The 25250-nt window shown below is 49.7% G+C and overlaps 1 protein-coding gene across 3 annotated transcripts; it reads left to right on the top strand.

The window, feature by feature from the left end:
* The first annotated feature begins 42 nt into the window (after window positions 1-42).
* DEF6 (DEF6 guanine nucleotide exchange factor) lies at window positions 43-23464 on the top strand. Of its 3 annotated transcripts, none has more exons than XM_082414682.1 (11): window positions 43-1810; window positions 13066-13206; window positions 13857-14042; window positions 15693-15929; window positions 16022-16168; window positions 19462-19570; window positions 19738-20057; window positions 21136-21302; window positions 21430-21628; window positions 22580-22670; window positions 22874-23464. In XM_082414682.1, the coding sequence occupies exons 1-11, from the start codon at window positions 1715-1717 to the stop codon at window positions 23095-23097; spliced, it is 1917 nt and encodes a 638-aa protein (XP_082270808.1). In that variant the 5' UTR covers window positions 43-1714; the 3' UTR covers window positions 23098-23464. The 3 variants fall into 3 exon arrangements, with proteins under 3 accessions (XP_082270808.1, XP_082270807.1, XP_082270809.1); XM_082414681.1 differs by having other exon boundaries at window positions 1674-1810; window positions 19759-20057; XM_082414683.1 differs by lacking the exon at window positions 43-1810 and adding an exon at window positions 2417-3600.
* Window positions 23465-25250: the final 1786 nt, after the last annotated feature.

Raw genomic sequence — 25250 nt, 5'->3', positions numbered from 1 at the left:
TGGCCCTGTATCCCGGGCACAGACCTCACTCAGCCTCTGTGCCCGACTGGTGGCCTGCCCTCCCTGAGGCACAGGGAGAAGGAAGCCCTGGTATGAGAGAAGCCCTGAGGAGCTGCCGGTGGCTTCCTGCCCACAGCTGAGCAAGTAGGCTCCCGGTAGCCAAGCAAGACCAGTGTGAGCACTGCTCCCAGGCTCCGGTTGGGTCTCAGGCCTCAAGATGGGTGGGCTGGAGGAACTCTGTTTTCTCTACCTTACCTTGTGTTATGTCATCAGAGCCCCTCCACACACAGCACCCAATCCACTGCTCCAAGTGGGCAAAGCCCCATGGCGGGGTGGGGGGGGTGCCTTTGCCAAGGTACCCAGGGTCTGTGATGCCTCTGCTGCCTGGTGCTGAAGTCCTAGCTTTGGTACCCAGCTCTGGGGGTACCCACCTAGGTGTCTGGGGCCATGGAATTCCAAAGCCACAGTCAGACCCCACTGAAAAGTACATGGTAGGACCAGACCAGCCCTGGTGGGAAGGAAGGGATGCAGGGAAAGGGACTTGATGGAAAGAACTCTTGGGTTTGACCCCTCCTGCATGGGAACATTGCAGGGATTGCAGGTGCCTCTTTTCCTCTCTCCATTGTCATGCATGTGCCCCACCCTCTCCCCCAACGCAGACATCCTCTCCTAGGATGCCTAGCAAGCTCTTTTACTCTTGCCACCAGCTCCTTGGAAGCAGGGGGAGCTGGGACATACCTCCAGGGAGGGGAGTCTCAATTGCCTGAGCAGGCTCCTTCAACATCCAAGGCCACTGTTCGTGGCAGGAATATGCCCCAGCCCTCACAGGTATTGGATCTAAAGAAACGGAAGCACTGATGTGGAGGGCCCTGAATCGCCAGCCTCCTGCTCCCAGGCACCCCTGAAGCTGGGCCCCACCATGAGCCTCACCCCCATGAGCTTCAGAATCTTTAGGTCAGGGCCAGTGGGGCCCCAGAGTGGGCAATGCTCGGGGTGCCTTTTAGAACCAAAGCCTAGGGGATGGGGAGGCAGCCGATGATGTGCCAAGTCCTCCTGACCTGGAGAGGTGCCCTGGCCCAGTTCCTCCTCCAAGTTTGTATTGTTGCCTTTTGTTTTCTTCCACTTGGGAGGAGCCCTACCACCACAGTAATGTTAGATGGTCCTAAAAGAAATGTTTTATCCAATGCCTACTCTGTGCTTTTCATCCATTCTCAGACCTCTTTACAATCTATGAGGTGAGTATTTCTCCTGCTTTACCAATGAAAAACTGCTCAAGGAGGTTAAGTTATTTATCCAAAGCCTCCTACCTGGTAAGTGTGGAATTGGTACAGGACCTGCCCCCTTTTATCTGACTCCAAAGTCGGGATGGGCTTGCTTTTCCCTCATCAAGCTGCCTCTGGGAGCCCAGAAGGCTCCAGGAGGCTCTGGGGCTGAGGAGGCTTCTAAAGGGCCTCACACCCAGGGAACCAGGCTGATCAGAGTTGTGGCTCTAGCTCCCCAGGGCTTGGTCCCCAGTTCCCATGCAGGGAGTGGTGCCGCTGAGCACTGCAAGAGCAACAGGCTGGGTCCTGCCAGTGTGGGGAGCCCGCGAGAGCAGGCAGGTGGAGCTGTTGCTCCGCACCATGGCCCTTCTGCGGTCTCTACAGCCGTTTGCATTTCCTGAAACCGGATCTTGGTGTCAGAGCCGCCCCTGGGCCGGGCGGGCGCCTCAGCCATGGCCCTGCGCAAGGAGCTGCTTAAGTCCGTCTGGTACGCTTTCACCGCGCTGGACGTGGAGAAGAGCGGCAAGGTCTCCAAGTCCCAGCTCAAGGTGAGGGGCACCCGGGGCGCAGGGGAGGCCGGCAGACACGTCTCATCAGCCCCTGCTGCCTGAAGCTAGACTTGAACCCTGTGCTCCTCCTGGGGCACCCAGCTAGCCAGGGACGCAGGAGGGGCGGGAGGGCCCGTGCTGGGGAACTGGGGCAACATGGCCTAGTGGATGCTGCTGCCCCCTGTCCAGAGGCCCCACTGAGGTGTGTGCAGGGCCATCGCCCAGAGCCCTGGCCCCCAACTCTCGGGAGAGTAGAGGTGCCATATGGGGTTGTGAGGGCCACGGGCCAAGCTACATCCCAGACTCCATGTGATGAGCACACGTCTCCCCAGAGTCAAGCTTGGGCACACACCCTACTCCTTCCTGCCGCTTCCTCCTGGCTTTGAAGAGAGACAGTTAGCTAGTACTTGTCAGTCACTTCCTCTCGGAGCTGAGAGAGAGGGTTAGAGCCTCTCGCAGTCCCAAACCAGGCCAGCTCAGCCATCCTTCGCAGGAGAGCTGCTGCTCTGGACCTTGCCTCCCAGGTGGGACAGAGGTGGGAAGGGGCAAGGACTGAAGACCCCGTTATACTGCTGCCTGGCTCACCACCCCCCTCACACCTACACGCCAGGTTGGGAAACTTACCTTAGACCTTGAGAACTCGAGTAGGGAAGGGGTGGAATCTGAACCCAGGAGGAGCCCCATCAGTGATTGCCCTGAAATTCATGCTTGGTCCTAGATAATAACTGGGGAGCCGAAAAGTTTCTCTCCTTCTTTCCTGTAGCCCCGCATTAGTGCTGCCTTCACCCTAGTTAGTGGGGAAGAAACAAGGCCCTAGGCCATTGGAGCCAGGGAACGCGGGGAGTCAGGAGCAGGGTGGGCGTCAGCCCTCTGGGATCTGCCTTAGGGGTTCATTGATTCACTCTACAAATGTTTACTGAGTGCCAGCTATGTGCCTGGCATGAGGCTAGGCCATAGTATCCTGGCATCTCCCCTGCCACCCACCCCCCACAGAGGAGAAGTGCAGTCTCAAGGAAACCTCCATTCTAATTGATCGAGCTAGGAGGTGCCTGGAAACCTGGGAGAGACGGATGGGACAGGTTAGGCATTGTACCCCACCCCGATTCCATCCCCCTACTTTTGAACTTGGACACGATGAACTTGGATGTCCCAAACTGGCCCTATCCCATAATCGACCCCTTAGCCAGACTTGTGAGCATCCAGTAAATGATTCTTGGCTCCCCCAGGAAGGAGAGTCCACTACCACTTTTGATCATCTGAGAGAATCTCCCAACAGACAGGTTCTTCCTTACGTTCTACTTAAATTGTCTTATTGCAGGTTATGTAATCTAGTGAGGTCTTCAGTATCGATAGAGGAAAAGCAGATCATCCAAAATCCATGCTTGTGGAAACTCCATGTCCTACATCCACCTCCCACTCTGCCCCTTTAATATCTTTCAGGAACAATCCCAAGCTCCATGGTTTGTTGTCTCCAAGGTTCCATTTTCTACCACTCCATTACCTGTGGCCCTATGACACCTCCAGGCTCTCTAAGCCTCTCATACATGCAAGATACAGCACTCCGTGGCTCTCTGTTTCCTGGGCCAATCAGGCAGTAAGCCTTCTTAGTTTGAGCCTCTGTCTTGGCCTCTAACTGGGTGGATGCCTGTTCCCCACCCCCACAGGTTGAGTATTTGCAAGGAAGATCGCCTGGGGAGCTTGCATACTTGAACCATCTGCTGTCTTTGTACCACGTCGCAGCTCACTTTGAGCCCACTGCCAGCAGCCTCTGTGGTCCCACAGGATCAATGGTAGATTTCAACCCACTCCACAGAAAACTTGTCCACTCTGGGAATCTGAGCTAGCAGTGGGAGCCTCAGGCCCGGTGGCAGGTGGGACAGAAATGGCAGGGCCCATGTCATAGGAGAGGAAGATAAGGAAGGCAATTCTCCCTCAAACCCATAGTGCTAGATACTGGAATGGGAGGAAGTAGTGATAGTGCTGGGGGTGGGGATGCCGGAAAGGCAAAAGAGCAATAGAGAAGTGGCCAGAAGGCAGAGGAAGAAGCAGATGAGAGAGACAGACCCGCAGGGCACACTCCTTCCACTGAAAGACTTGGTGAGAAGGGAAGAGATCGTGGGGTTAGCCTGTCCTTGCTAAAACTGTCTCTGGCCTTGGCGTCCTCAGTTGGGAAGAGGCAGAAGACCTGCACCAGCCCAGAGCAGGCTATGTCTGTCTGCAACAGTCACCACTTCTCCCCTGATGTGTTGGTAGAAAGGCTGCCACCGGCTGTCCTGGGCAAAGCCGTGATGAGGCCAGAAGGAGGAGGAGGAACAGCAAGTCCTCTGAGAAGTACCCCAAGGAATCAGGATTGTTTTCTCTGAAGAAGAGAAGGCTTGGGGGAGAGATGAGATCAGTTTTCTTCTCTGAATTCTTATAGAAAGTACAGTAGCCTTTGTCCAGGTGGGTTGAGAAAAATAAAAATAGATCAATAAGAATGGCACTTCTGCCCAGAACGGATTTAGGTTGAACACAAAGTTTCTCAGGACTGTGAGCTTTTGCAGGGTCCTCAGAATCTCCCTCTCTAAAGAGCTTTAGGAGTGAGTTCCCATCCTGACAGAGGGCTGCAGGGAGGGTAGCCTTGGGAATGATGGGTTTCCTAATGGCCATACCGTCTTCCCTCTGGGAGCAGCTTTGGCTTTAGGCTTCATGGATGATCAGCTAAGAATTTGGCTTCCTCACTCCCTGACTGCCAGGGCTGGGGTGAGGGGCCTGAGATTGGGCTCATGGTTGGAGCAGTGTGTCTCAATGAGGATCCTAGGAGGCTTACCACTTCCCCTTGACCGGCAGGAGCAGGGGGAAGGCAGGGAGGGTGAACTAGGGCCTTCCCTACTTGGCTCTGTCAGGTCTCCCAGGCTCCTGAGCCTCTCATTGGCACTCAGGGCAGTCCTGGGGCCCAGGGAGGGTCTCTTGCCCACCGAGAGCCTCTGAGCTTTGGGCTGTGTCTCCTCTGGAGAGGGACAACAACCTTCTCCTCGGAGAAGGAGAGGAGAAGTTAATAACAACTCCAGTCCAGGAATCTGATGAGTGGGGTCTTCAGCTTTGCCCTGACCCCTGCCTGCTGTTGGTCTCCTCAGTCTAGAGTGTGGAGGAAGGGGAGGAGGATTCAATGATGTGCAGAGCACTTGACTCAAGAGCCGTATAAGCTGAGGCCTATGTTGCTCCCCAGTAGGGTGACCTTAGGCAAGTCACTGCCCATCTCTGAACCTCTGGTTTCTCATCTGTAAAGCCTGAGGGCTGAACTGGGGATCACCAAGCTCTCTGGCTAGCCTCTGAAAATAAATTTTAACAAAGTACCCCAAGTAGGTGAAATTGATCCTTGATGCAGCCTCTCCTCTCCCTTTTCTGAGCCTCTGTCTTTCCTTTGATGCTGACAGCCAACCCCTCCAAGCCCCTTCTTGCTCTCAGCAGGCACACAGCTAATCCAGAGATTCCCACCTTTTAGAATTCCTGGTGCTACTTCCTCATGATAGTTTTGCTTTAGTACCCCACTGGTTGAGAAAAATACATTCAGTGACTCTTAAAAAGGATCTGTATATTTTAAAAGAATCACTTAGCACCTAGATACATTTAAAGACTATAGGCCATCTAAAAAAGAGAGAGAGAGAGAAAGAAAGAAGAAGGAAGGAAAGGAAGGAAGGAAGGGAGGAAGAGGGGGAGGGAGGGAGGGAGGAAGAAAGACTATATAGGCCATCTAGGAGAAAGAAATTAGTCATTCTTTTTGCAGTTAGTGCTTGGTACTTTTATAGATTCCCAAACCCTCTGTATCTGCCTCTACTCCTGAAGTCTGCGAACTACAGGACAATGGGCCTGGAGCCCATCGCATCACTGCACTGGAGTTTTTAGGGAACTCCCAAGCCCCCAGGGGAGAACCACACCCCCACATGCCTCCAGAGGAAACAGTGAATAAATGAAGCCTCTCAAAGGTCAATGGCTGCCAACCCAGAGGTCAGGGACTGCTTGGGTGGGTGGGGGAGACAGAGAATCCCCTCTGGGGGAGCCCAAATGGCAGCTTGTGAAAACTACAGACACCTGGACCCCACCCCTGGAAACTCTGAGTCAGTAGGTCTGGGCGGGCCCCAGCAGATTTCAGTTTCAGCCAGCTCCCCAGGTGATTCTGATGCTTAACCTGAGCCAATGTAGCAGAGATCTAGCGTAGGGCTTTAGAGTCAGACTTTGAGCAAGAGGACACTCCACCTCTCTGAGCCTTGGTTTCCTCCTCTGTAAAAGGAGGATAATGAGAGCCCTGCCTCCAGGGCTAAGGATTGATTGAAATCAGCAGGTGGGTTCCGCAAGCCAGCCTCCACTCCTGCCATTTCCTTTCCAGCATGACCCTCCTCTGGTCACACTCTCTCCCCACCCCCGGCCCTTACTTGCACCCAGGCACAGGAAGCCTGGCAGTCTGAGGTCAGCTGAGCTCTCTGGGGAGAGGCCCTGAGCCCTCAGTGTCTGGAGCCTTTAATTCCTCTTTGTCCTGACACCTGATGGCTAACAGGGTCGGAGCCTCTCTGCCCTGGGCTCCTCAGATTCCCCTGGCAAAAGGTACAGGTGAGGAAGGTCTTAGAGGACAGCGTGGGCCAATGAACCAAAGAGAGGAACAGCTCAGATAACTGTATGCTGCTGGGTGGCAGGTTCTATCCTGGGGTGGGAGGGGATTTGTACATTATCTCCTTGAACTCCATTTTTAGAAATGTGAAAACTGAGCCCCAGCGAGGTTCATGTGCTCAGAGAGATTCAGTTCATGTCCCTCTGACTTTTGTATTTTTCCTGCTTTTCCCCTTGAAGCACTTAGGTTCATTCAGTAGATATTTATTGAGTATCCATTATATGCCAGATCCAGTGATACAGCAGTGAATAAAACAGACAAAACACCGCACACTTGTGTTGCTAACTTTCTAGTCAGAAAACACAGATGATAAAAAAGTAAAAGTGCATGATACATGACATGGAGGAAAATAAAGCAGAAGATATCCCTATCCTTACTGTGGGGGGTAGAGGGGATAGGATTACAGATTTAAATAAGGTGGTCAGAGAAGCCCTCCCTGAGAAGGTGACATCTAAGTAAAGATCAGAAGGAGGAGAGGGTGTGAGCCATGCCGTGACCTGGGCGAAGAATGTTTTAGGTTGAAGAAATATCAAGTGCCAAGGCCCTGAGGCAAGAGTGTGCCTGGTGTGTTTGAGGAATGTCAAAGGGACCAGAGGGGCTGGAGAGAAGTGAGCAAGAGGGATGAGGTCAGAGAAGGTACAGAGTAAAATCTCTGGAAAGACTCTGAGATTTTACTCTGAGAACCTTGGGAAACCACTGCAGCATTTAAGTTAGACTTGAGGAGTTAGTCAAAAACATTGATTAACACAATGTGGGGGACATTGTTTTGAGCTCTGGAGTCAGGGTTGAGATTAGAGTCCTTGCTGCCCTCAAGGAATGTAGAACACCCAGAAATGCTCACACCAACAGGGAACAGCAAAAGAACATTATTACAGAGCAACTTAATAGCAGGGTACATTAATAACAGTGGTTAATGGCACCCTTTGTTTTTTAGCTCTATAGTTTAAAAATTTTGTCATGAAAACAATATATGCTCCTAGTTCAGAAGAATATAATTTTAAAGAAGTTGAAATTTACTAGAAAAGTAAAACATGTTTTACTGGTTAAAAAAATTGAAAGACAAAAATAGTGTTAAAGAAGGTGAAATTTCCTCCCCTCCCTGGGGAAGAGTGGTAGGGTGATAGCTGTTAACAGTTTGCTGAGTCTTCTAAATTTTTTCTATGTACAAATAAACTTATTAGGTTGAACTATATGAAATTGCTGATGTTTGATTGTTTTGACCTACTAAAATAGCAGTTTAATATGGTTCAGCATAATCTTTGCACACATATTATTTTACAAATATTTCATTCTACATCTTGCTTTTTTCCACCTGCCAGTATAGTATGCATATCTTTCCATGTCTGTTCATACAAATATAATAATAAAAATAGCTCACAACTTTTATTAAGCAATTTCTATTATTCTACTATGTACCCGGTGCTGTGCTAAGCTCTTTGTTCTAAAACACCCTGTGGAGCAGGCGCCTTATTTTCCTCAAAGAGGAGGAGACTAAGGTCTTGGAGAAGTTAAATCACTTGCCCATAAGTACACATGTGGCAGAAGTAAAATTTTCAACCACACACAGGTCCATGACTTGGTGTACCTGTCCCCTCTTTTTTCTTTTTTTTTTAATGTTTTACTCTTTTTTTTTAATAATTCTTTATTTTATTTGTTTTTATTTTTGGCTGTGTTGGGTCTTCGTATCTGTGCGAGGGCTTTCTCCAGTTGCGGCAAGCGGGGGCCACTCTTCATCGCGGTGCGCGGGCCTCTCACTATCGCGGCCTTTCTTGTTGCGGAGCACAGGCTCCAGACACGCGCGGGCTCAGTAGTTGTGGCTCACGGGCCTAGTTGCTCCGCGGCATGTGGGATCTTCCCAGACCAGGGCTCGAACCCGTGTTCCCTGCATTGGCAGGCAGATTCTCAACCACTGCGCCACCAGGGAAGCCCCTACCTGTCCCCTCTTGAAGGAGACTTGGGCTGTCTCCAATGCCTCATTTATTCTCTCTTTCTTTCTTTCTTTCTTTCTTTCTTCCTTCCTTCCTTCCTTTCTTTCTTCCTTCCTACCTTCCTTCCTTTCTTCTTTCCTTCTTTCCTTCCTTTCTTTCTCTCTTCCTTCCTTCCTTCCTTCCTCCCTCCCTTCCTTCCTTCCTTTCTTCCTTTCTTTTCCCTCCCTCCCTCCCTTCCTTCCTTCCTTCCTTCCTTCCTTTCTTCCTTTCTTCCTCCCTTCCTTCCTTCCTTTCTTTCTTCCTCCCTGCCTCCCTCCCTTCCTCCCTTCCTTCCTTTCTTTCTTCCTTTCTTCTCCCTCCCTCCCTCCCTCCCTTCCTCCCTTCCTTCCTTTCTTCCTTTCGTCCTTTCTTCCTTCCTCCCTCCCTCCCTCCCTTCCTTCCTTCCCTTTCTTTCTTTCTTCCTTTCTTCCTCCCTCCCTCCCTCCCTCTCTCCCTTCCTCCCTTCCTCCCTTCCTTCCTTCCTTCCTTCCTTCCTTTATTCCTCCCTTCCTTCCTTCCTTCCTCCCTTCCTTCCTTACTTCCTTTCTTCCTTTCTTCCTTCCTTTCTTTCTTCCTCCCTCCCTCCCTCCCTTCCTCCCTCCCTTCTTTCTTTCCTCCCTTCCTTCCTTCCTTTCTTCCTTTCTTTCTTTCTTTCTTTCTTCCTTTCTTTCTTCCTCCCTCCCTCCCTCCCTTCCTTCCTCCCTTCCTTCCTTTCACCATGCCGCGGCTTGCGAGATCTTAGTTCTGGGACCAGGAATCAGCCTGTGTCCCCCGCAGTGGAAGCACAGAGCCCCAACCACTGGACTGCCAGGGAATTTCCCAATGCCTTTTATTCTAAACTATGCTTCAGTGAGCATTCTTGTACAGGTAACTGTTCTCTTGAGCATCTATAGGTTGGATGATTAAAAATGTTGGGGTCATGCCCAATTTTATGTTTGATACAGTCTTGCCCTCCAGAAAAACTACCAATTCACATCTCAACAGTGGGGCATTTGAGTCCCCATTTCTCCACAACCTCCTCAATACTTGATAGTATCAGTCTTTTGCATCTTTGCTAATTTGTTAGGTAAAAAATTGCACTTTCTATATGAGAAGGGAACTTATATTTGTTCTGTGCAGAGCTAACTCTCACTCTCTCTATATATATATCTCACTCCATCCTCATGGCCCCTCTGCGTGGTGGGTATTATCCCCTGTTTTACTGACAATGATACTGAGGCTCAGGGGGTGAAGGAGTTTATCCAAGGCCTCATAACTAGAAAGCGAAGGTTCCTGGCCTTCCATGTCCCCCCGCACGCTTCACTGGAGTGTAGCCATTTGGCTGGGCTATGCAGGAAGCTTCCTCAAAGAGGTGCTTTAGGAGGCTTGAAGAAAGATAAAGACATGGGTAATTTGAAAAGAGGCCAGGAGGCAACAGGTAGAAATATGTGAAACTCTTAGAATAACACCTATCTCTTCAGAAGTGAGTATTTCTCTTGTGTTGGTCACCCTGAATTTTAAGTGCTAAGCATTGAGTGGTGGCACCTCTTAGAGTGTGGATTAGTATCCTATGACCACAGATGTATTAATCATGTCTTCTCTGGATATAGGTGGTAGAAACCAAACTCAAAATAACTTAAAGGAGATGTTATAGATTGGCTCACATAACCAAAACTCCAAGCATAGTATTGGCTTCAGGCATGGCTGGATCTAGGTCCTCAAATGATGACTTTTTATACCTTGACTCTGCTTTTTTTCACTGATAGCTTTATTCTTAAGCAGGTACTTCCCACACAGGGACAAAAATGTCAGCTACATCTATCTTCTAACAGCTTAACTCTTTCCATGTATACCCATGGGAAAGAGTACACCTCTTCTCCACTACAGGAGGCAAAAATCCCAGGGCTGATTCTCATTGGCCTAGATTTGGTCATGTGCATCCTTGAACCAAACACCACGACTCCAATGTGCCCACCCCTGCAGCCAGCTGGGGTAGGGGTGCAAATGGCCAATACCACAGATATTGAAAATGGGGGAGAGTAACTTCTCAAAGGAAAATCAAGGCTCTATTACCAAAATAAGGGACGGGGGCAGAGCTCATCAGGAAGAAACTTCAGATGTCCTTTAGAACAAGAGTAGGCAAAACCAAAGATGGCACATGAGATAATTTGAAGATCGTGAGAATAAGGGTTGGGGTGGGGATCAGAGATGGCTGTCCAGAGAGAAAGGAGGGAAAAGAGAAACACCAACCCCTTGCTGGGCCCTCCAACTTCCCACTTTGCTGAGTTGAACCTGAGGCCCAGGAGAACATTGGGAAGAAGTCTCAAACCCTTCTCCCCCTCCTCTCACAAAAGAGAATAAAGAAATGAAGACTTGGTATACACGCCGTCTCTAGGATGTTGCCAGCTTCTGCCTCAGAGCAGCTGATTCCAAGGTGGACTGCTGGTGGTGGAAGCAGCCCTTAAATGCAGCATTTACTGACTACCTTTGGTGTGCAGAAGAGGACATAGGTGCTGTGAAACATAAAGATGAACAGAGACCTTGCCTCCAGAGTTCACTATATAGTTGGGGAATGAGGCTCAGGGTCAATATAGATATATATTTTTTTGGTTATAAATTCATTTATTTACTTATTTATTTTTGGCTGCATTGGGTCTTCATTGCTGCGCGCAGGCTTTCTGTAGTTGTGGCGAGCGGGGGCTACTCTTTGTTGCAGTGCATGGGCGTCACGTTGCGGTGGCTTCTCTTGCTGTGGAGCACGGGCTCTAGGTGTGCGAGCTTCAGTAGTTGTGTCTCGTGGGCTCTAGAGCACAGGCTCAGTAGTTGTGGCTCATGGGCTTAGTTGCTCCACGGCATGTGGGATCTTCCCGGACCAGGGCTCAAACCCGTGTCCCCTGCATTGGCAGGCGGATTCTTAATCACTGCGCCACCAGGGAAGCCCCAGGATCAATATTTTAATGGGGAAGCAGCCTTCAGAGCCGGGAACAACCAGTTGCAACCTCAACTCTGCCACTTACTCTTAACCTCTCCAAGCCTCAGCATCTTCATCTGAAAAACAGAGATAATAATGTCTGTATGTCACGGTTGCAGACATTAGATGTGGGGTATAGAAAGCACCTCAAACAGTGGCTGGTACATAGTAGGTGACAATTTTTAATCATTCACGCTGTCTTTGATAAGTGCTATAACAGAATTACCCCAAGACAATTTTATTTTTTTCCTGATCTCCTTGTTCAAGCTTCAGCCTCTTTGTTCTAATATCATGGGTTTGTTAACCAACCCATTTCCGCTCTGTACTGTCATGGCCGCCATCCCTTTTAGCCTTGTCCTCCACATCCCACAGACCATTTTTCGTGCCCCTTCTTTGCTCCCTCTCCAGCTCCCTTCCATCTTTAGAAGGGCAGTGACTGGAACTGCACATGCCCTCCCTGGAGCAGACACACTGGACTCTAGGCATACTGCAGCCTGAGTCTCTGATGGTAGATGTCAGGCTTCTGCCCTTGAGCTTTGGGGTCTGCAGAGCTGGATTTGAATCCTAGGCTCTTGCTCAGGGTGGGTCCTTGGGCAAGTTATTGAGTTGGTTGAGCCGCGGTGTCCTTGTCTGCAGAAAGGGCACATACCTGCCTGACGAAGTGGCAAAGAGCATGGCTGCCTTGGTTTGAATCCCAGCTCTGTTAGCCCTGTGCCCTTGGGTGAGTTACGTAACGTCTCAGAGCCTAGAGGTTTTTTTCATCTGTGAAATGAGGATATAAACACTTGTTATGTGGGTTAAGTGAAGTATATGTAAAGTGCTGAGCACAGTGCTTGGTGCATAGCAAGTGTACAAGTTTTAGTTTTTTGGATTTTATTGAGGTATAATTGACATTTTAATTTCAGGTTTACAACGTAATGATCCTATGTTTATATATATATTGTGAAATGATCACCACAGTAAGTCTAGTTAACATCTGTCACCATACATGGTTACACAAAATTTTTTTTCTTGTGATGAGAATTTTTAAGACCTACTCTCTTAGCTACTTTCAAATGTGCAATACGATATTGTTAATTATAGTTACCGTGCTATATATTATATCCCCCCCAGGACTTTTTAAAACTTTACTTATTGTATTTATTTATTTAGCTGCGCCGGGTCTTAGTTGCTGCACGCGGGATCTAGTTCCCTGACCAGGGATCGAACCCATGCCCCCTTCATTGGGAGCTCAGAGTCTTAACCACTGGACCACCAGGGAAGTCCCCTCATGACTTACCCAAAGTTTGTACCTTTTGAGCACCTTCACACATTTCACCTCCCCACTCCACACCTCTTTCAACAAACAGTCTGTTCTCTGTATCTGTGAACACCTTTTTTTCCCTTTTTAAAATATTTTACGTATAAGTGAGATCGTATGGTATTTGTCTTTCTCTATCAGACTTATTTCACTTAGCATAATGCCCTCAAGGTCTATCCGTGTTGTTGCAAATGGCACGATTTCATTCCTTTTTTAATGACTGAATAACATTCCATTGTGTCTATATATACAGAAGCTTTAGTTATGATTGAATTGAATAATGTATGCAGAAGACTCAGCCAGGATGGGGGTGGGGACAAGTGGGGAGGTGGGAGCCGCCCTTTGGCCCAGTTTTGGTTGGGGTTCAGGAAGGCAAATTGCCCTCTGTCTCAGGTGCTGTCCCACAACCTGTACACCGTCCTGCACATCCCTCACGACCCTGTGGCCCTGGAGGAGCACTTCCGAGATGACGACGATGGCCCTGTGTCCAGCCAGGGGTACATGCCCTACCTCAACAAGTACATCCTGGACAAGGTGGGGCCCCTCTAACCTCTCCCCACTTCCCAACCTGACCAGCACCCTAATACATTGCCACCCCAACTCCTCCCCCTATGAACCCCATTTCTGTCCCCTCTGTCCATCCCTGCTCTCCCATCTCCATCCTTCACCTCCCAGCCACTTGCCCCCTCCTGGCTCCCCTTAACTCACTCTCAAGCTTCCTCCTCTCTATCCTAGCCTCCACCTTTCCCACGACCTTCCACCCCGTCCCTGCCTAGCTTCCAGCTGTCAATTTTACAAAAGACTCTCCAGTTTCCCCCAAGTGCCGTCCCCCCTGCTCCTCCCAGCTGTCGCTGTCTTCTCAGGTTCTCCTTGACTGTCCACTCCCTCCTGGGCTTCCCCTTCTTTCTCCCTGGGCTGAGGGACCTGAGTTTCTCTCTGTGCAGGGGATTTGGGGGCAGTGGCTGTGAGGGAGTGGTGGCGGTAGCAGGGCTGGGGGCTGGGGTCAGGCTGGTTGGTCAGCTAGTTACCTGATCATCAGCTCAGGGATTCCTCAAGTTAGAGCCCCAACATGGCAGGGTGGGGAGCAGGGGAATAGATGACCCGAAGAAGCCAGCTGGAGCCTAGTTGGGTGATAAAGCAGGGACGGGGCAGCCTTCTCAGCTGACTTGTCGGCCTGGTGGCAGGTGGAGGAGGGGGCTTTCGTTAAGGAGCACTTTGATGAGCTATGCTGGACCCTGACGGCCAAGAAGAACTATCGGGTGGATAGCAACGGGAACAGCATGCTCTCCAATCAGGATGCCTTCCGCCTCTGGTGCCTCTTCAACTTCCTGTCTGAGGACAAGTACCCTCTGATCATGGTTCCTGATGAGGTAAGCCCCAGGGACTTTATCACTTGGGGACAGACCTTAGCAGAACCATGAAGGAGGCCAAATTGCCTCCGTACTTTCCCACATCCCCTTTCTTCTTTGTCTCCCCACCCTGGGACCTGTTCACACCCATCTGTCTCCAGATGCTTAGAAGTGTCCATATCAGAACAATTATGCCTTCTCCCAGGAGGTCAAAACCTACACTTCCTTCAAGGCTCTGCTAGCCCTCACAGTAGGGAAATGATCTGCAAATTCTATTTACACAGAGATGTGAATGCCTGATACATTACTGGGCATTTAAAAATGAGAACATTTAAAATCAAATGGCAGGATTTTAGGCACTGTGGCAATCTGAGAAGGATGCTATTATTAGGGGAATAGAGACCTTCCTGGGACATCTCTCCAGTTACTCCAAGTGGGCAACCAAGTCTGCCCCTGGTTTCAGATTTTCTCTTCCTATCTTCTACAATATAGGGGAGAGCCAGGGAAGACTCAGCTCAGGGCCCCAGAGAAGGCATGCTGGGAGTAGAGGCCTAGAATCCAGCCTCTACCTCCTCAACTCATGGGTGAAGCCAGGGCAGATGCCCCCCCTTTTCCAGTCACCCTGTACCCTCCCTCTACTCCCCCTCCTCTCTCCCCTGTCCGTTCAGCCTTCTCCTGACCCTTTAGACCTTTTGGTGGTTGTGAAGATACCAGGGCGAATTTAGGTCTTTAGAGTAGGGTACGTGGGAGAGAGATCCACCGTATTTACAAGAAGTCCTGGCACATCTAACTGTGCTCAGATTCGTGCCCTTGCCTCTGTTTGTGGGAAGAGTGAGGGGTGCCCCGCCCCACTCCCAGCGGAGACCCAGTAGCCCCCAGAGTGAAAGTCCTGGAGAGAGTTTCCCAAGAAGCTGCTGGGGCAGTCGAGGAACACGTGTCCATCTATACAGACACCTGGCTGGCTGGGCATCTTTGTCAGACACCTGCCAGTCAGGGCGAGGTGGCCTCTCAGAGGTCAGAAAGCTGCTTGCTACTGTGATCAACATGCAGTGTGAACAAAGTGCAGCAGGAGGTACCCCAACCACCACTTCCTGTTCCTCTGTAACGGGTTTCCTGTCCCTGCTCTGCTTACTCCACCTCCAATCCCCTTGCCCTCCCATAGGGGAAGGATCCCTAAGGTTCGGGCTTGGGGCTTGGAATAAGGACTCATGGGATGCGGATCTGAATTGAGTTCTGGCTGCTACCAACTTGCTGTATGATTCAGAACAAGTCACTTCCCCCTTTGAGCCTCAGTTTTGTCACCTGCAAAGTGAGGATATTGGATGAGAGGGCCCTTGTTCCCCTGTTGACATTTTCTATGACTTGCTGTCTCGGCCTGGCCCTTGGCCCCCTCAGCTCCCACCTCACCCTGCCCTTAATTCAAGGCAGGAAGGAGTGGGACTGGAGCTTGGGGAGGGGATGCCTGAATTGAAGTTGGGGCTCCAGGATCCCCTCCTACATCTCTACTCAGGTGTCCTCCAGCGTTTAGTTGTTTTGTCCTCTGACCCTACCCCCCATCCTGTCCCTGGTCACTTCTGCCCAGGCTCCGGGTGCCTGATGGGAGCGCCCCCTGGTGTTGGCACCAGCACCACAGCCTGCTGCAGCCACCAAGCCTTCCCTCCCCCCATCCAGGTGGAATACCTGCTGAAGAAGGTGCTCAGCAGCATGAGCTTGGAGGTGGGCTTGGGTGAGCTGGAGGAGCTGCTGGCCCAGGAGGCCCAGGCAGCCCAGAGCACCAGCGGGCTCAGCGTCTGGCAGTTCCTGGAGCTCTTCAACTCAGGCCGCTGTCTGCGAGGCGTGGGGCGAGACACCCTCAGCATGGCCATCCACGAAGTCTACCAGGAACTCATCCAGGACGTCCTGAAGCAGGTCAGTCCCGGCTGGGAACTAGGGGAGGACCCCGAGGAGGGTGAAGTGGGGGGGGGGTCCAGTGATGCCTCTGACTTTGCTCTGGCTGGCAGGGCTACCTGTGGAAGCGAGGGCACCTGAGGAGGAACTGGACAGAACGCTGGTTCCAGCTGCAGCCCAACTGCCTCTGCTATTTCGGGAGTGAAGAGTGCAAGGAGAAAAGGGGTACAATCCTGCTGGATGCGCAGTGCTGCGTGGAGGTGAGGGGGACAGTTGAGGGGGTAGAGCACATCTCAAGGCTCAGAGGGGCTCCAGTGCAGTGTGAAGGCAAGGGGGTCAGGAGGAGGGTAAATGGGAAAAGCCACAGTGACAAATTCCCGCTTAGATGAGTGCAACCCAAATACAGTTCACCCTTGAACAACACAAGTTGGAACTTATATGTGAATTTTTTTTAATAAATAAATTCAGGAGTACAGCGCCATCAGCAGTTGGCTGAATTCGCAGATGTGGAACCAGGATACTGAGGGCTGACTTTAAAGTTATATGTGGATTTTTGACTGGGCAGAGGCTTGGCACCCCTAACCCCTGCATTGTTCAAGGGTCAGTTGCATACCTGGGTACCTCAAGGCTATTCTCAGCCATGGCAGCAATTTTTTTTTTCTTTTAGAAAAGTAACACACTTTATTTTTTCTTCCAGTTTTATTGAGCTATAATTGACATACAGCACTGTATAAGCTTAAGGTGTACAGCATAATGATTTGACTTACATACATCATAAAGTGATAAGCACATAAGTTTAGTGAACATCCCTCATCTCATATAGATACAAAATTAAATAGAAAAAAATTGTCTTGTGATGAGAACTCTTAGGATTTACTCTCTCAGCAACTTTCCTGTATAACATACAGCAGTGTTAAATTAATTTATCATGTTGTACATTACATCCCTAGTACTTATATATCTTATATCTGGAAGTTTGTACCTTTTTTTCTTTTTTGTAATTTATTTTATTTATTTTTTGGCTGCGTTGGGTCTTCATTACTGTGCGCGGGCTTTCTCTAGTTGCGGCAAGCGGGGGCTACTCTTCGTTGTGGTGCGCGGCCTTCTCATTGCAGTGGCTTCTCTTGTTGTGGAGCACGGGCTCTAGGGCGTGTGGGCTTCAGTAGTTGTGGCACACGGGCTCAGTAGTTGTGGCTCGCAGGCTCTAGAGCGCACGCTCAGTAGTTGTGGCGCATGGGCTTAGTTGCTCCGCGGCATGTGGGATCTTCCCGGACCAGGGCTCGAACCCGTGTGCCCTGCATTGGCAGGCGGATTCTTAACCACTGTTCTACCAGGGAAGCCCTGGAAGTTTGTACCTTTTGATGACCTTCATCCAATTACCTTCCCCCCATCCCCGCAACAACCTCCCTCCCCACCTCTGGTAACCACAAATCTGATCTCTTTTTCTATGGATTTGTTTGTTTTTGAAGTGTAATTGACCTACAATACTATGTTAGTTCCTGTTACAAAACATAATGGTTCGGTATTTCTATATATTTCAAACTGACCTCCACAATAGGTCTAGTTATGATAGGTCACCATACAAAGATAACTATGTAATCATAGTTATTGACTATATTCCCCACACTATTCATTTTACACCCATGACTCACTTATTTTGCACCTGGAAATTTGTACCTCTTAATCTTCCTCAACTTTTTCCTTCCTCTCACTACGCCCCCTACCCTCTGGCAAACACACCTGTTTGTTCTCTGTATCTATAACTCTGTTTATATTTTGTTATGTTTGTTCATTTGTTTTGTCTTTTTTAGATTCCATATGTCAGCACTTAAAAAAAAAACAAACAAACTGCAAATCAAATACTAAAGTCATTGGTGAATAATGTGGACTTTGCTAAAGATTTTTCAGAGGAGATGGCTTATGTCTCACTCTACCCAGCAAAACTTTCTAAAAATCCTCTTTGAAGTTCTTTCTCCTTCACCCAAATTCCATTCCCTTTGGCAACTCTATTCCTCCCTATTCTTTCTCCCTTCCCATCCCTTTTCCTGCCTTGACTCTGTCCATTATTTTAGAGGCTTAAAACAACAATTTTAAAAACTGTAGTGAAAAAAATATACATAACATGAAATTTGCCATTTTAATTCATTTTGTGTTACAATTTTGTGTTACAATTCAGTAGCATTAAGTACATTTTGTGTTACAATTTTGTAACAATTTTGTGTTACAATTCAGTAGCATTAAGTACATTCACATGTAACCATCACAATTATCTATTTCCAAAACTTTTTTATCATCCCAAACAGAAACTCTGTACCCAATAAGCAATAACTCATCCGCCCTTCCCTCCAGCCCCTGGTAACCTCTATTCTGCTTTCTATCTCCATGAATTTGCCTGTTCTAGGTGCCTCATATAAGTGGAATCATATAATATTTGTCCTTTTATGTCTGGCTTCTTTCACTTAGCATAATGTTCTCAAGCATGTTGTGGCATGAATCAGGACTTCATTCCTTTTTATGGCTTAATAATATTCCATTGTAAGGATGTACCACATTTTGTTTATCCATTCTTTGATGGGTATTGGGTTGTTTCCATCTTTTTGCTATTGTGAATAATGCTATTATGAACATCCAGGTACAAGTTTCTGGGTGGATATATATTTTTTCTCAGGGTACGTACCTAGGAGTAGAGTTGTTGAACCATACATTAATCCTATGTTTAATTTTTGAGGAACAGCCAGACTTTCCTACAGTGGCTGCACCATCTTCCATTCTTACCAGCAGTGTATGAAAGTTCCAATGTCTCACCAACACTTGTTATTTTACATGAAAAAATGTTATTATTATAGTCTTCCTAGGCTCTGTCCATTTTTGTCACATAGGGAAACAGCTGTCAATGTGGAAACAGCACAGATCTAGGCAGAAATCCAGCTCCACCACTAATAGGCAGTGTGAATTGGGCGAGTTCCTGGACCTCTTAGAGCCTCAGTTTCTTTCTCTGTAAAGTGGAGCTAATAATCCATGCCTGGTACAGACTCTAGAACACATGACGCTCAGTAGGTGGTAGCTATTATTTTCCACTAGAATGTAAGCTTAGGGAAGGCAGGGATTTGGTCTGTTAGGCACATCTCAGTATCCCAAATGCCCAGAGCAATGAGTGGCACTCAGTAGACACTACAAAATATCTGTGGAATGAATGAATGGAGAACTTTCTCAACAGGCAGGGCTTTGTGGAAATGAACGGTCTCGATAGTGAGGACCCTGTCATGGGAGATGTTCCAGCGTGATCTGCATAAACACTGAGTGATCCCTCTGTGCTAGGCCCCATGGGGAGATACCAAGAGAACAGTCCCAACTTCAAAGAGCTGTAGGCACACAAGTATCCCCATAACTAACCTTCAAACCGGGCCACGCAGGCTCCTGGCAGAGTGGGAGGGGTGCCCGGGGAGGATGGTCAGCCAGCGGGGGTAGGGGCTGGAGCTGCAGCACCCCTGGGGCAGGTGTGGTCCTGACTCCAGTGAAGCCAGCCTGTCTGGGGCCATTCACCCTCTCCCAGGTGCTGCCCGACCGAGAAGGGAAGCGCTGCATGTTCTGTGTGAAGACTGCCTCCCGCACGTACGAGATGAGCGCCTCAGACACGCGCCAGCGCCAGGAGTGGACGGCTGGTGAGTGCTCGCTGGGTGGCCTGGACCTGGCTGGGCCTCAGTCGCCTCATCTGTGAAAAGGGAGTGATAGCACTTTGCCCAGCGGGAGGCTGGTCACTGGACACGGGCAACTCCTAAGGCCCCTTTCTGGCGGTGGGTCACCTCGAGGCTGCCCTGCCCCCGGCCAGCCCCTCCCGCTCCCTCCGCAGCCATCCAGACGGCGATCCGGCTGCAGGCCGAGGGGAAGATGTCGCTGCACAAGGACCTGAAGCAGAAGCGGCGCGAGCAGCGGGAGCAGCGGGAGCGGCGCCGGGCGGCCAAGGAGGAGGAGATGCTGCGGCTGCAGCAGCTACAGGAGGAGAAGGAGCGGAAGCTGCAGGAGCTGGAGCTGCTGCAGGAGGCGCAGCGGCAGGCCGAGCGCCTGCTGCAGGAGGAGGAGGAGCGGCGCCGCAGCCAGCACCGCGAGCTGCAACAGGCGCTCGAGGGCCAACTGCGCGAGGCTGAGCAGGTGGGGCCGCACAGCTCTGGAGGCGGTGGGCTGAGGGGTGTGTTGCGGTCAGGCCTGGGAGCTGAGCACTGGGGGCGGGGCATGGGGCGGAGCCTTGGTCGAGGGCGGAGCCACGCATTGAGGGATGCAAGTGGAGGCGGGGCTTGTCTTGAGGGATTTTGGGGACAGAGCTTGTGGGCTTGAAGGATGGGTATGGGACGGGGACTGTGCCAGGAACAGGGCCTGTGGGATAAGGAACCTGGCCGAGGGATGGCTTGAGAGGAGAGACGGTAGGGGGCGGGGCCTGAGCCTACGAAATGGGAGGGTCGGACCTGAGTGCTAGGTGTAGAGTGGGACCTGGTTCAGAAACCTTGGCTGGGGGCGGGACTTGGACAGAGGAGCTGCTAAAGACGGTGTGATTGGGGATGAATTTGGACCAAGGCTGGACTAGGTTGGACTAGACTTGATCTGAGTTTATAATGAAACCAGTTTGGGGAATGCAGGATGGGAGGAAGGCAGGATGAATGTGGAGGCAGATTAAGCCTGTAGAGGCAATTAGATTTAGGATTTAAGAGATCTAGATCTGGAGTCAGACACTGTGGATTCAATCCCAGCTCTGCCTCTTAGGAACCCTGTGATCCCAGGCAAGTTACTCAGCCTTTCTGCCCCTCAGTTACCTGTGACATGTTGATGCCAATAGAACTTGGCTTATAGAGTTATGGAAAGGAGGATCAACTAAGGAAACACTTTGTGTTATAATTGTTATAACAATTATAATTATAGTCATTCCCTTCCAAGCACTACCCTAATTATAATTATAAAACGTTATATTATAATGTATAATAATAACTATTAAGGCTGGTGCTGAAAAGGGGATGACTTGAACCCCTTTCCACCATGTAGTTCACTGATCATTATCTGAGTTAGTCAGGCTTGCTGAGGAGATCAGATCAGGAAATGCTGACATGAAGGAACTCCCCAGACCCTCACCCAGAGATAAGTAGTTGGGCTGGCCTAGCAAAGCCCTGGGGAAAGGAGCAGCATACTTGCTGCCTCTCTCCCCCATGCCCCCATTGACCTGGCTCCATTTCCCGAGCAGGCAAGGGCCTCCATGCAGGCTGAGATGGAGCTGAAGAAGGAGGAGGCTGCCCGGCAGCGGCAGCGCATCGAGGAGCTGGAGGAGATGCAGCAGAGGCTTCAGGAGGCCCTGCAACTGGAGGTGAAAGCTCGGCAGGACGAGGAGGCCGTGCGCCTAGCCCAGACCAGGTAGAACTGAAGGGCCCCTTCTGCTTCCCCTCCCTGACTTCCCGACCCCCCACCCCCACCCCGCACCACTTGCCGAACACCTGCGAGGTGCCTTGGCTCTGGAGGTGACACAGTGGATGCCTGGCAGACTGCTGGAGGAGGAGGAGGAGAAGTTGAAGCAGCTGCTGCAGCTGAAGGAGGAACAGGAGCGCTATATTGAGCGGGCACAGCAGGAGAAGCAGGAACTGCAGCAGGAGATGGCCCTGCAGAGCCGCTCCCTGCAGCAGGCCCAGCAGCAGTTGGAGGAGGTGCGGCAGAACCGGCAGAGGGCCGACGAGGACGTGGAGGTGAGCCTGGGTTGGAGCAGGTTGGAGGCTGCCAGGTGAACGAGGGTGAGTGCTTTAACGCACAGGCTCTGGAAACTTCCCTCAAGCTCTATCCCTCAGGCCCCATCATTGCCTGGCTATGTGACCTCTGACAAGTTGCCTAACCTCTCTGAGTTCCAAGTCTCTTATCTGAGAAAGGGGACTGGTAATAACATTGCTATGAAGATTAAATGAGATAACACGTGAAATTAAGTATGTAGTAAGCACTGAAGAAACCTTAGCTACGACTTTTACCATTGTTATTAATCTGGGCAAAAATTTTTCCTCCTACTCTTCCAGCCCCTACTTTGCTATCCCTGTACTTTGGCTCCTCTCTTTGGAGCCTGAATCTCCATAGAAGAAGATTTTTTTTTTAAACTTTTGATGTTTTGTTTTTATTAATATTAATTATTTTATTTTGCTTTGTTGGCCTACATGGTCATTGTAAAAAATTCAAACACAGAAATAAGTATCAAAGAAAGGGAAAGTTCCTCTATGATTCCCCACCCCACAACCGCTGCTAACGGCTGGGTGAACACTGGAGCAGAGGCTTTTGCATTAGGTCTTGGGAAGGTGGTGTAATGCAGTGGTTCAGAGCTCCGTGTATGTCCCTGGGCAAGGCACTTAACCGCTTTTGAATTTGTTTGTTGTTAACTTCTGCTCTGGAAGTTAAATAAGATGTTAGTACATCTTAGCTGCTTAATAAGTGGAAACTATGATTATTTCTGACCCTTTGAGGGCCTGTGAGTCCCCTGAAATTGGATGCCAACTCTGTTCACATACATAACTCTTTATGAACATACACGAGTTTTTCTGGGAAGATGATCAATAGCCTTTGTCAGATCCTAAGGGGCGTGTGAACCTGAAAAAGGTCAAGAGTCTCTGTCTTGGAGGGTGGCTCTGACCCACTCCTCCCTGGTCCTGCCCCGACAGGCTGCACAGCGGAAGTTGCGCCAGGCCAGTACCAACGTGAAACACTGGAATGTCCAGATGAACCGGCTCATGCATCCAATTGAACCTGGAGGTGAGAAGGGTTAGACCCTGGAGCTTTCCCTGGAGTGGGGAGGGAGAAGGGAGGGTGGAAGGGATACCCCCAGATCTACAGAACCAGCACAGGACTGAAGGTCAGCGGGTTCTCCTCTCCCCCAAGGGCTGAGGCAAGGCCCCTCAACTTCTCCCCTTTGCATGCACCTTGCTCCTTCCTCATACCTGCTTTTTTTCTGCCAGACAAGCGTCCCACCACCAGCAGCTCCTTCACAGGCTTCCAGGCCCCTCTACTCGCCCGCCGTGACTCCTCCCTAAAACGCCTGACTCACTGGGGATCCCACGACAACAAGACCCCCTCACCCAGCAGCAGTGAGCAGCAGAAGTCCCTCAGTTGTGGGGAAGAGGCGCCCATTTCAGCTTCCGCCCCTCAGGAAGATAAAGTGGACCCAGCACCAGAAAACTAACCTCTGCTAGCCTCTTTCCCCCAACCTCATGCCTACTAGGACCTGGCCACAGCTGGCCTGTGGGTGACACCAGCCCCTGCAGAAGAAGGAGCTACAGTCCTGGTGCCAAGGGCCCAGGCCCTCCAACCACGAAACAGTCCAGAATGGAACCTGGTTCATTTTTTTTGCACCAGCCCCAGGCCCCAGACCACTGAGGCTGTCAGGGACGTTGATCCTTGAGAACTTGACCCTGTGCCTTAACCCCAAGGACTCTATGCCCTAGGCTGGGAAAGAGAGTCAACAAGCAAGCCAGGGGCCATCTGTCCCCAGACTGCCACCAAGTTGTGGAGGCACATTTCCAAATAAAATCAGCTCTTGGGATAAATTATGCATCAGGTCTATAGTCTGTCTCTTCTACCATTTTCTCTCTTCTTCCCTCAAGTCCAGTTATATGTCCCAGAAAGAGTAAGGTATAATGCAGTGGCTAGGGAAGTACACTCTGCCACTTTCCAACTGGGTGACTTTGGTCAAGTTTCTTCACCTCTCTGTGCTTCAGTTCCCATGTTGGCAAAATAGGGATAGTATAGTACTTACCTTACAGGGTTGTTCTGAGGATTAAGTGTTCAGCACGTGAGCAAGCACTATTATTGGTATCACCCCAAAGTGTTTATTGAATGTATATTCTATGCCTTGCAGTTTCCCAGTTTATTTAATTCTCGTGGCAACGCTGAGAGGTGGATATTATTATTCTCATTTTACATGTGGGGAAATTGAGGCTCAGAGAAGTCAGGTAACTTGCCCAAAGCGTTTCAAACTTGCTTCTCTTCCCATATTGTCTGACTTACCTACCTTGTTACCTAAGACAGAGATCTGGGAATCTAGGATGACTTGCTCCCTCCCTGCCATCCCCCTCATGAAAAACCCATCATTAAATCCAGTAGATTCAAGAAAGAAAAAAGAAAAAAAAATCCAGTAGATTCTCTCTCCTTCATGCTCTCATATCTACTGCTCCATCTCTATCCCCATGGCTACTGCCATGGCTAAGGCCAAAATTTTATCCTCCACCTGCATGCTCACCTTTGACTCCTTCACCATCTTGCCCCATATCTAATCAGTCTCCAAGTCCAACTGATTGGATTTCCTTGGTCACTCTCAAATCCACCCCCTTGGGGCCATGTCTCATGGCTACTGCCTTACTCTGGCCCTTGTCACCTCCCAACTGGACTAGAGCAGTAACCAAGTCTCCTTGCTAACCCTTCTCCCCACAGCTGCCTGGATAGGCTTTTTTTTTTTAAATATTTATTTATTTGGCTCTGGGTCTTAGTTGTGGCCCTCAGGATCTTCGCTGGGCCATGAGAGATCTTCAGTTGCAGCATGCAGGATCTTTTAGTTTGGCATGCAGTATCGAACCTGGGCCCCCCTGCATTGAGAGAGCAGAGTCTTAACCACTGGACCAACAGGAGAGTCCCTGGATAGGCTTTCTAAAATGCATATCTATCCTTGATTCTTTCCACTTTCCAGTCTCTCAGTGGTACCCTGGATAGTCAAGTTCACATTCCCATATGGGGCATACAAGGCCCTTGACGATCTGGCCCCGGAGAGCCTCCTATGCCTCTGCTTTATAGATCTACTAGCAGCTCCCTCCTTTTTCTTCTTCTGAGCCTGCACACTGGCTGTTCTTTCCATCTTACTTCATGTAACAGCCTCCATAACTAGATGCTTGAGATCCTTGAGGGCAGGGACATATTTTCTTCAACTTATGTCCCCAGTGCCTAGAACAATGCTCTACTCTTAGTAGGCATGCAGCAAATGTTTGTTGAATAAATTCATGAATGAATAAATTCTAATATGAATGACTGGGTGTCACCCAGCTTAAAAGTGATGAAGTAGCTGAGATTCCAACTCAACGCCATTCCTTTATTCAACAAATTTTTTTTTTTTTTTTTTTTTTTTGGCTGCACGACATGTGGATCCTATTTCCCTGACCAGAGATTAAACCCGCGCCCCCTGCAGTGGAAGCCCGGAGTCTTAACAACTGGACCACCAGGGAAGTCCTATTTAACAAATTATTTAATAAGCTTTTATTATAAGCCAGGTATGGGGCTAGGTGTTGGCTATATGGCACAGAACAAAATGAACAGAATCCCTGCCCTCCTGGAGCTTATATGTTATCT

The sequence above is a fragment of the Balaenoptera physalus genome (assembly GCF_965194825.1).
Source record: "Balaenoptera physalus genome assembly, chromosome: 11".
Classification (NCBI taxonomy): Eukaryota; Metazoa; Chordata; class Mammalia; order Artiodactyla; family Balaenopteridae; genus Balaenoptera; species Balaenoptera physalus.
This window is presented reverse-complemented; position numbering and strand designations above follow the sequence as displayed.

What these genes read in the sequence shown, in the direction of transcription:
- DEF6 (XM_082414682.1), top strand. Translation starts at nt 1,715, where the DNA reads ATGGCCCTGCGCAAGGAGCTGCTTAAGTCCGTCTGGTACGCTTTCACC. An exon ending in AACTGCGCGAGGCTGAGCAG is followed by an intron (nt 20,058 to 21,135) that starts GTGGGGCCGCAC and finishes TTTCCCGAGCAG; the next exon opens with GCAAGGGCCTCCATGCAGGC. An exon ending in GGGCCGACGAGGACGTGGAG is followed by an intron (nt 21,629 to 22,579) that starts GTGAGCCTGGGT and finishes CTGCCCCGACAG; the next exon opens with GCTGCACAGCGGAAGTTGCG.